General features: G+C 40.6%; 1 protein-coding gene across 3 annotated transcripts in view; it reads right to left on the bottom strand.

The window, feature by feature from the left end:
- Window positions 1-835: 835 nt before the first annotated feature.
- The window catches only part of peak1 (pseudopodium-enriched atypical kinase 1), a 186947-nt gene continuing 176354 nt past the window's right edge, over window positions 836-11428 (bottom strand). For all 3 annotated transcript variants that reach the window (XM_078532353.1, XM_078532354.1, XM_078532355.1), the window contains one exon: window positions 836-3401. In XM_078532353.1, the coding sequence (XP_078388479.1) occupies window positions 2283-3401 (1119 nt within the window). In that variant the 3' untranslated portion in view covers window positions 836-2282. The remainder of the gene's footprint in view (window positions 3402-11428) is intronic.

The raw sequence follows: 11428 nt of genomic DNA, 5'->3' as shown, positions 1-11428 counted from the left end.
GTCAATGTGCAACTGCTCCAATGGGGAGAAAGCACAATCACCATCTAGAATTCTTTAAAATTTTGGCTTGGAAAGGTATGGTAGAGTTTGTTAAAATTTTCAAAGGATTGGTCTTTCAGAAATGCAGAGTGATTGTAAAGGGCAATACCTACACCTGGAGGATTGCAAAGTGCAATTGGCATCTGGCATATGCAATTTTACTAATAAAGTTTCACCATTTGAAGGTCAAATATATAAAACCTAAATTCCATTCTGTGAAGGGGACTCAAGAGCAACAGAAAGCCACAAACTTTTCCTGCACAAATCTGCTTCATCCACAGCTTAAATGTGATCTCTATATAGTAAGACATGAATACCTTGAATCTAATTCAAGTATAGGCATTCCAACATTTGTATGAAATTCCTTTCTTTGCCATTAACCTGTTTATTTTTGTAATTACTTTCTTATAAAGCAGGAACCAAAAGAATTTTGTGTAATACCAGTTAAGTATTCGTACTATAATATTTGAAGAGCTTGTTTTGAAGCATAAGAGGATGAAGACTGAGTATGACTGCTTCCGTCCTGTGGCAGTCTGTTGAAAAACAAAAGCATTATTACCTGGTTCCCATTTATAGGTAAAATCCAGTTGACTTTTTTTAAACTGGGTAAAACGGATACCATATCTGTTCAGGACTGGTTAGAATTATGATAATCAAGCATGATATCACATATAGCCACAGAGAACTATACCTCAGCATATGATAGCATGGCAGAAAACATAATACAGGTCTTTTGCCTTTGTATTCATAAATATTTTGATCAGTTAGCTGCGCTGAAGTAATACTGATACATTAATGTAATTGTTCCTTTTAATATGAGTGTATAATGAAAAATAGATACTTGATCAGGAAAGTCTTTCCACACATACACAATCACTTCAAAATACAGGATTGGTGCGAAGTATAGACAACAAATAGCTGTTGCCAGGCCGCAGCAAAAGAAAAGACATGGGAGTGCAATTCAAGATCGTAGTTTGTGCCTCTTGAAATGAAGGTTCAGACAGCTCACTGTACCTTGAACAGAGCACTGGTAATGCAGTGACCAGGCCTCATCTAGGCTGATCTCTTTTTCCATTTCATCCTTTATGGAAAGTACAATTCCTTTGGGATCACTCATACCTCCTGGTATGATACTGGTACTGTTTTGTATAGTATTGTTCTAAATTTCCAAATGGTACATTTAAGCATCCATAGAAGGGAACACTAGCTGAAAAATTCCCAAAGAGATACCAGTGAAACCACCACTACCAATTAGTTGTCTCCCTTTCAGTCAAATGATGCCATAGTCACCAATCTGTCTCCACATCCAAACAGTCCCAAGTAATAAGTAAGCAAAGCAAGGAACTGTAACATTGCCACTATGTTAATATATGATTTTTCATTATTGTTGAAGATTAACTAAAATATTTTTGCTGTAAAGTAAAACTGGTAGAGATAGGAACTATATAGATTCTGTAACTCATGGTAGTATAAAGGTCACTCTCGAGTTTTATCACGCCTGACTAAAGTTCAATGAAATTACATTGAGTCGCTATCAGAAAAGCTTTTGAAGATATGATCACCATACAATTAGAAGATTTGTATGATTTCTATTGCTGCATCCTTAATCACCGACATAGTGCCACCATACTCCAACTCCCTAATCCTTCATCAACCCCCATATTTCACCCTGGTTTGCCTACCTATCTTTATTCTCCTTGCTTCAGTTGGGAGCTCATAACAGGACAATGTGGGGGCCCCAAGTTCTCCATGATTGCCATCAACCCCATTCTGTAACGGGCCAGCAAACTGGCTGACTCGAGCAAAACAAGTTGGCTGACTGATTTTTTTTCTCTTCTCCTAGAAGCCCTGCAAAGATCTGATAAACTAAGATTACATTTGTTTCTCAATCTGCTTTTGTGCAACTGACCCATTAATGCAATTTTAGCAAAGTGGCTGTAGTTTTTTTCAAGGCATGATATAAGTAAACATACAAATTGTCATAGCTTCAACAACAAACATCCAAGCATCCATTTTAAGAGCAAGTTACAGCTTGCATATGTGCCTAGGAAAGAAAAAAAAAACAAATATTTGTTGCTTAATGTAGGCATCACATTCCAAAATGTAGAAATCTATTACATACACTTTAAATACTGCCATTTACAAAGTTGGAACATTTACAAAAAATTGCACATTAATCCAAATTTGGTGAGAGAGAAGGGAGGGGGAAGGCAAGGAAGGGAAGCAAGCAGCAGTCACACAGATTACTGGAGCTGGAGTAGCTTCACAATATGACTGAGGGATTCTACCGAAGCAAAGGCCAAGTACTGACAACAAAGCCAGACCTCGAGGCTAACACTGCATTCGGTGTCTATGGCCTTCTCTGCAAATTTAATCATAAGTAGCGTCCGTTTTATGTCCAGCCAGTTCTGCAATACATTATTTCTCTCTGCAGTGCTGCTGAGGGAGTTGAGTGTCTGAAGCAGGTCATCACGTGGTCCCCATAGGAGGCACTGCAAGTAGACTTTGGCATCTGAAATGAGGATGCGCTCTGAGGGATTGGGGTGCAGGAGGAGACTTGCCAGCTGCTGCAGCCCCTGGGAGTAGACGGAGCGTTTAGGGATGGCAGGTAGGTCTGTTCGAGTGTATTCCTTCTCTTTCAGTTCTGGGTTTTCTTCAAATGGATTGGGTAGGTGCAACATCTCATAAATGAGTATTCCTGTTTGAAATTCATCACACTTTTTGTACTGGGTGATGGTGATAATCTCGGGAGCTAGCCTAGACTGATCCCTTAAGACCTCGAGATCTACCACCTGACTCTTCTGCTTGGCCTGGGAGAAGTTACTGACAATCAGTCGTGCCAACTGTGTGTTTGGGTTGGTGTTTTCTGATTCACAGTTTCCTGAGGTTCCTTGTCGACACCGCACCAAGAGCAAATTCTCCAACCTCAAATCACAGTGGGTAACGTGGTGTGGCTTTAAGTGGTTGAGACCAGCACAGAGTTGCAGCAGGAGTAAGCACACTTGTCGCTCATAGATTTCGGGGCTCTTTGTGTGCCGAGGTGCTGATTCACGCACAAAGTCAGCAACGGTCTGGTACGGAACCTCTCGAGTGATCACCACCACACGGCTTCTGTGTTTGCTGGAAGATCCTTTGGAGGTGGAGTTGTTCTTTTTTATGGCATTTTGAACATCTGAGCTATCTTCATCGTCCTCTTCCAGTACTGGGGCATTGGGATCCTCCCATGGAAGCATGCGAACTGGGACCTCAGCGAGGAAGTGCCCGCAGTCCTGTTGGATGTTGAAGTGCACGGCAAGGCTTTGTCTTACAGCCAGACTATGGTAATACAGCTGCTGGGATGCTTTTGCTTGACTTTTACAAATCTGGAACAGAAAAGATAGAAGATAAAAGTTTAAATTCAGGGTAGAGTGTGGAGGATTTTCCTTGGCGAGCACAACAATCTAAACCATTCTGCAACATGGTCACTTTTGGGGCTGCACATTGCTACCACCAGATGGAGCTTCATAATATTCAGGCCCCCAGGAGCTCCAAGAATAACTTACATTTACAGTATTTACATTGAATTTACAGCACAGAATAAGCTGTTCGACCTAATGCCAGGGTTTATGCTCCATGAGACTCCTCCCGTCCCTCTTCACCTGACCTCATCAACACATTCTTCTATTCCATTCTGCCCTATTATTTCTGCTTGAATGTCCCTATGTTATTTGCCTTAAACACTCCTTGTGGTAGCAAGTTTCACATTCCCCCTACTCTCTAGGTAAAAACATTTCCCCTGAATTCCTTGTTGGATTTATTAGTGACCGTCTTATATTGATGATCCCTAGTTTTGGACTCCCAGAATATTTTCACTAACTTTACCTTATCAAACCTTTTTATAATTTTAGACTTAGGTTAGGCTTTCAACTGAGGGGATCATTAGTTTCTGTGTTTACCTGACACACTCGTGTGTATACACACAAGTACAGAGAGGGTGGGAGGCGGAGGGCATGCGCACGCACAGGGTGGGAGACGGGGGCGCGCATAGGGTGGGAGGAGCACGCACGCACAGAGGGTAACGCGTGCAAGCACAGGGAAATGCAGAGAAAGAGAGAGAGAGACACACACACTCTCTTCCAGTACTGGGCAATGGGTACCAGTCAGAAGCAGGCCCTCTGGAATGATTTACCCTCCCCAACACATTTAGTGGCTTTAATGTAGAAAACATTAAAAACAGAGGCACTTTTTTTTTTAATGGGAGGCAAGCCAAAGAAAATATGAGAAGTTGACACCAAGTATGGCCAACATGTGGGTCATGAGGAGGACCTTAAAAGCAGAGTGACAGATGAAGGGAGTACAGGGAGAGAATTCCACAGCATGGGACACAGATGGTTGAAGGAGCAGCTGTCAATGTTGGGGCAAAGTTTGAAGTGGGTAGGGGAAGGATACACAGCAGACCAGAGTGATAGGAATGGAGAATTTGGGGGAAAGTGGTTGGAGGGCAGGATGGAAGTTAAGAGATAGGGAGGCACAAGGCCATGAAGAGGTTTAAACACAAGGATTAGAATTTTAAATTTGGAGTACAGTGGATCAAGATGTAGGTCAGCGAGAGCAGGGCTGATGAGCGTAAAGACATGGTGCAGGGTAGGATACGGGAGCAGCTTTGGGTGAGCTAAAGTTTACAGAGGATGGGATGCCGGGCATTAGAATATTTCAACAGTTACCAATCTACAAGGTATACTGGAAAGTAAATGGTTACAGGCAACATTTATTTAAAAATGCAGTTAACAGCAGCCAAAGTAGAAGAGAAACAACAAATAACTAATTTGCCTTAGCAAGTGTTACGAAACAGTTGGAGAAATACCCAGACGCCTTCAATGGCTCAGTCTGTATTGTATAAGCTGGTCTCAGTTGTGATGTCAGTAAAAGCATTGGTTATGACTGGATGATGCCTGTTAATAGCATAAACATATGATTGAGGGAACAATCTGACTCAACTGTGATGCCTCCCACACCAAATAGCTTGCCAATATTCACTGTCCAGGCTGAAACATGGAGGGTTTACATTACACTGAATTATGGGTGATGCCCATGGAGCTATGATCTGTTTTCAGTACAGGTGAGAAATTGGAGATATTGGTGGGGGGCAGAGAGCATGATTCATAGCAAGAACTGTTGTACATGTCAACCACTTTCTCAAACTGAAGGTAGGTCATACTGAAAGACTTTCCATGTGCATCTCATTTCTCAGTCATCCAAACTATTTTTCTTGGGAAGATGCATCATTCACAGCAATGAAGACCACTCCTGATACTTCTACATTGCTCAGAGCACTAAAACTCAGCAAATAACACAGCAAAGTGGGAATTTAGTCCTAAAAATTGAATTATCAAATACTTTGAATTAAACATTTTTGCATTAAGACTAGCTTATTTGCTTAACAAATGCACTGTAGCAATGTTCCACATTGCACAATGAACGTAAAGTAACAACTTTATTATTCAAAAACAATCTCAAACCCATCCTTGGTCACAAAAAGCTGTAATAAGGCAATAAACCTGTACTCCAACAGACTGAATTCTCAGTGAGGAAAGGTTTGAACTGGTCTCTGAGGAGCAAAGTGCCTTATAATTCACTGTAAACAAACTCAAAGTTCAGACAGTGCAGCTGAAATCCTAATAGAAACCTCATATGATGAGGATTGTTATCCATCAAAGTCCTGCAGGGAAAAATATCACAAAAAGAAATGACAGGAATGAAAGATTGACCTCCTAGCTGGCAGGCAGGTTCCTTTTATCCAACTTCTTTAGAAGACAGTGGTGTGAATTACCAGGTAACTTAACTGGAGCATTCAAACTTACAAATGATCGAAGCAATGACCCACAGACCTGGAATTTATTAAAGTGGATGTTTCAGTTAATCTTTGAACGCTGAATCCCCATTATATTGGGAATTCACATTCCCAATACATATTTTTTTCACAGTTATGAGCTACGCAAACCAGCTCAGCAAAATGACAAAGAATCAACAGGAAATTAAATCATCAAGTTTAGCAGTGTAGCCACTTTGAGATGTTACAGTACACACTATTGAGATCCTAGGAAAAGGAAGACGCAATGCTTTTTGTTGCAAGCTTGATCAGAGAGAAGCACAGGGTATAAAAAGGTCATAAATGACCCCTGCTAACTCGTCCATTTGCCTACTAAACCAGGAACGTCCAAAGTTTTTGTTTCTATGGTCTGCAAAGAAAGAGTCATATTAGACTTGAAACGTTAACTCTTTCTCTCTCCACAGATGCTGCCAGACCTGCTGGGTTTTTCCAGCATTTTCTGTTTTTAATTCTCACTGACGATTTCTGATCCAGCAATTTCTGCTGGAAGTGAATGCATGTGGACACTTGACTATTCATGATGTCAAATAGCCAACTAACATTCACTGGCTAGGTTCACATGATTAGTCATTTGGATGAGGTACAAAAGGTCTGGTGATGACTGGGTGAAACCCATCCCACTATCCCAGCTCAGCATAAGTCAGCACTTTTGGGTAGGACGGCTGGGTCAAAGGGGAAGTAAGAATGATCAAATATTTGTAGTAAACACAGATGGTTATTACACTGGTACAGGAGGCTATTTCTATATTCCAATTGTTATGACTATGTAACATTTACATTTCAGGATAAATCTACTGGAACAAACATCTACAACAGTGCTTTCTGCAACTCTTCAGTCCTGAAACAATAGCGCCAAGAAACTATTCAAGGCACAGGCTGTATCTGGTTAAACAGCAGAACATATAAAATTATAGATTCATTAAAATAAACAATTTATGCTGTTTGCTAGCCTTTAGATACACACCTCCAGAGAATCATCTTTCGCTAAAATAAAAACTATCACTGCAGTTTCACCTATCTTATATTGTCATCAGACTACAAACAAAAAGAAATAACTGATTGAGTGAAACAAGGAAACAGAATCTGCCAACCACTGACTTCAACTCAAACTGAAATTTCGTTTTCACACCCAACAGGTCCTACAAAGCAAAGGCAAAATACTGAGGATGCTGGAAATTTGAAATAAAAATTGTAATACTGGAAATACTCAGCTGGTCAAGCAGTGTCTGTGAAGAGAGAAACAGTTAACATTTCTGATCGATGACTTCTCGTCAGAACCGGGAGAAGTTAGAAATGTAATTGGTTTTAAGCAAGTGAAAGGGGAGAGGGTGGAAAAAGAACAAAAAGGCAGGTTTTTGAAAGGGTGGAAGCCAGGAGAGATTAAATTTAAAAAAAAAAAGAGTTGGTGATGGGGCCAAAAGGAGTGGTAATGGAACAAGAAAAAAAAAACGATACGTCTGGAGGAGGAGGCAGAATGAACAGTGCCATCGGAAAGCGAACAGGAAAAACAAGAGCAAAACCTGCAAAGCGAAAGTAAAACAAAATGGATCTATGACAATTTAGTTAAATCATTGTACATGATATGCTCAACTTAAGAAAAGAATCAAACTTATTATTGGCCACGTTAACATACAAATGTTAAACACGTCAAATTGTTTTTAATGGAGCCATTAACTGGTTTAACACAAACCCATTAATGTTAAAACACTAGTGAGATGACTCAGATATGAACATATTAAACATTCATGCAATAAAATTGCTCTCAGCAATTTTCAAGCTGAAGAGACAAAGAAAGGGAACAAAGACAATCTCACAATTTACTGAACTTTGAGGTGGGGGCGTGGGGGGCAGTGGTGGCTACAGAACATAAATCTATTCTCATTAGAAAAGGAAGGGAATTTGCCTCACTTGTTTAATTTACAGACAACTGATAAAGGTGACTAGAGAGGACTTCTGTACAGATATATAAAAAGAACCAATAAGATTTTAAATAGGGAAAACAAATTTAAAAATAATTTGACACTCGAGTCATCAATTTATGGAAAAATCAATAAATATAGCTCAGGGACTAGATTGATAGCAGGGAGTTGTGGCATTTGGATTTAAGGAGGAAAAATAACAAAACAAATGGTGAGCAGAACCCTGGTGGTGGATTGAACTGACTTAACTCATATTCCCACATTCTAATGTTCTTGAGCAATCAGAAATTAGCATTAACAACTCCGACAAAGAAGAGGCAATCGACTGCAATGAAGATGATAGATCACTGATGACTTTGTGCATTAAGAACATCACTATGCAGTGTGGTACTAGGCCCTAAAGTCCAGGAAGGTCAGTCAAGTCTGTCACTGCAACTTAACTTTGTCCATTTTAAGAATCAGGAAACCGCGAGTTTCTCACTAGCATTTTGAAGCTAGCCGCAAACTAATCCAAAGGTGTTTCTCAACAAGGTTAAGGGACATGTAGAGTAAGATTACAACATTAGACTGTTAGACTTCCTAAGTAGTGCCATATTGAACTGCACACTACAGTAGGAATCACGTTATCATTGTTTTTCTGTTGCAGTGATTTTAAAATGTGAATCCACATACACTAGGTATTCCTGAGTTCATCAGATTTTTACCCACCTACAATCCAATTTCTGTATATGTTGACTTTCTGCTGCATTACAACAACTGTTTACATTAATATAACGCCTTTAACATAGAAAAACTCCTCAAGTGCTTCATAGAAGTGTAATGAAGAAAAAATGGATGCCAAACCGAAGGAGGAGGTATTTGGAGGTCTCACAAAAAGCTTGTACAGAGAGCTTGAGAATCTGAAGGCAAGGCTGCCAATGGTGGGGCTAGGAAGCTGGGGATGCAAAATATATCAGAGCTGGAGTGGTGGTGTGTTCCGGGGTGTGGTGAGGGAGTGTGAGGACTGTAGGTTAGAAATTGGGTTTGGGAAGGCTACAAAAGGATAAAAAGGCCAGGTGACCATGCATTCCATAACAGGTCAACCTATGCGCTGAAGTAATGACTAGATTTTAAAAATTGCTATAATACTCACCAAGTAAAAAAAATCCCCTCCAAATAATTTGAAGACTCTTTGAATTCGAACCCTGACAAATCTCTAGTCCAATGTTTGGTCTTTCTTCAGTGTAAAAAAAAGAAAGAATTTGAGGAAAAACCATTGTGGACTACTCATTTTTACTCCTGGTGTGCAAATTAAAAGTACTGCAAATTGGAGTTTGCGAATTGCCATTCATTCATGGGAAGTGAGCTTCGCTGGCTGGGCCAGCATTTATTGCCCATCCCAAATTGCCCTCGAAAAGGTGGTGGTGAGCTGCCTTCTTGAAACGCTGCAGTGCTGTTAGGAAGAGAATTCCAGGATTTTGTCCCAGTGACAGTGAAGCAATATATTTCCAACTCAGGATGGTGAGTGACTTGGAGGGGAACTCCCAGGTGGTGGTGTTCCCATCTATCTGTTGCCCTTGTCCTAGATGGTAATGGTCGTGGGTTTGGAAGGTGCTGTCGAAGGAGCCTTGGTGAGTTCCTGCAGTACATCTTGAAGATGGTACACACTGCTGTTACTGTGCATCGGTGGTGGAGGGAGTGAATGTTTGTGGATGTGGTGCCAATCAAGCAGGCTGCTTTGTCCTGAACGGTGCCTAGTTTGAGTGTTGAGGGAGTTGCACTCATCCAGGCAAGTGGGGAGTATTCCATCACACTCCTGACTTGTGCCTTGTATATGGTGGACAGGCTTTGGGGAGTCAGGAGGCAAGTCACTCGTCGCACGATTCCTAGCCTCTAATCTGCTCTTGTAGCCACAGTATTTATATTGCTAGCCCAGTTCAGTTCCTGGTCAATGGCAACACCCATGACGATGTTAGTAGGGGATTCGGTGATGGCAGTGTCATTAAACGTCAAGAGGCGATGGTTAGATTCTCTCTTGTTGGAGATGGTCATTGCCTAGCATTTGTGTGGTGCGAATGTTACTTGCTACTTGTCAGCCCAAACCTGGATATTGTCCAGGTCCTGCTGCATTTGGACATGGACTGCTTCAGTATCTGAGGAGTCGCGATTGGTGAACATTGTGCAATCATCAGCAAACATCCCCACTTCTGACCTTATGATGGAAGGAAGGTCATTGATGAAGCAGCTGAAGGTGGTTGGGCCTAGGACACTACCCTGAGGGACTCCTGAAGTTAATTTGGATATTTAAAAATAAAAATAACTGTACTTAAATATACAAGATGGTAAACAAGACTGTAAAGTTGTGTCACAAAGAATAAAGGTGGCTTGAAAATAAAAATTAACTGCAACTATCCTGAAAGTCACAAACGCAGCAGAAACACATCAGAAAACTGAATGGACTCAGTGCAAGTTGGGTATGGCAGAATAAGCTGAGGTAACACCTGAGGCATCAACATCTAAGGCAATGCTGAAGCTAATAGAATATCTTCAAGGTTTGAGTATATAGCTAAGACTTAAAGCACTTTAGAAGTTTCGGTCTGAGGATAGCACAGAAGGAAGATGGTCTAGGCAAAACTTTGTAGGAATAAGCAGTTGCCAAGCATCCAAGGAAGTGGAAACTATAGATAAGTACTCAAGACCACCCAAGACAGAAATCCTGATCTAAGCTGCCAAATCCTGTAACCAACAGCCACAGTTAATGAGCCTAAGTTTTTAAATAAAGTTGCATCTTTGCTCCTTTACTAAAAGGCACTTATCCAACATATGTAATTAATTATACCTAATCTTTGAATAATTTGACACAGCACTGCTTATTTTAAGTAATTCAAAATGCATGTGAATTCTCACAATATCATATGAGGTGGGGGGAAAAAACTCCCCTGCAAATGTGGAGGTTTGAAGCTAGTGGAAACTTTCCCAAAAAAGGGAGGGGTGGGGGCATCAAACCCATGGCATTTTTCTTATCCCTAGAGCTAGTCTGTTGAGCAGTAAAGCTCAGATGTCATTAATCGCAAAAAGGGAGTGGATAGGAAATTCCAAACCATACTTGCTGCAGCAGTGCCTAAACTCCATATACACTAACACTGTCCACATTCTCTTTGTAAGGAAATCAGCATGGACTTGTTCGCAGAGAGATCATACTTTCCAAGAGTGGTAAAATATATTGAGTTGCTATCACATTCATGTTATTCACTAAACAGGTAAAATTTAAGTGCAAGGAGAAAGAATGGAAATATATCATTTAACAGGTCATAAAATACTTCTGGAGACTGTAGAAAGTCTGCTGACTACATACTCTTTTGAAATTTTGAACCTGGCTTGACATTCCTTTGTTCAATTTCATCCAATAACTGTCACCTTTGAACAGAAGCACGAGTTATCTTGCACTCTTGGGAGAAGCAGAAAAAAATGGAGTAGCTATGATTAAACACCAGAAGAGAGTAAAAGCTTTCTTTGGGTAACGTCTGAGTGGTGATTATTTACATGTGACAGCACGCAATACATTGAAACAGCGGCAGAGAACAGGTCATTCAGCCCACTGAGCCCATGCTGGTGTTTATGC

Source organism: Cetorhinus maximus, chromosome 30 (assembly GCF_964194155.1).
Source record: "Cetorhinus maximus chromosome 30, sCetMax3.hap1.1, whole genome shotgun sequence".
Lineage (NCBI taxonomy): Eukaryota > Metazoa > Chordata > Chondrichthyes > Lamniformes > Cetorhinidae > Cetorhinus > Cetorhinus maximus.
This window is presented reverse-complemented; position numbering and strand designations above follow the sequence as displayed.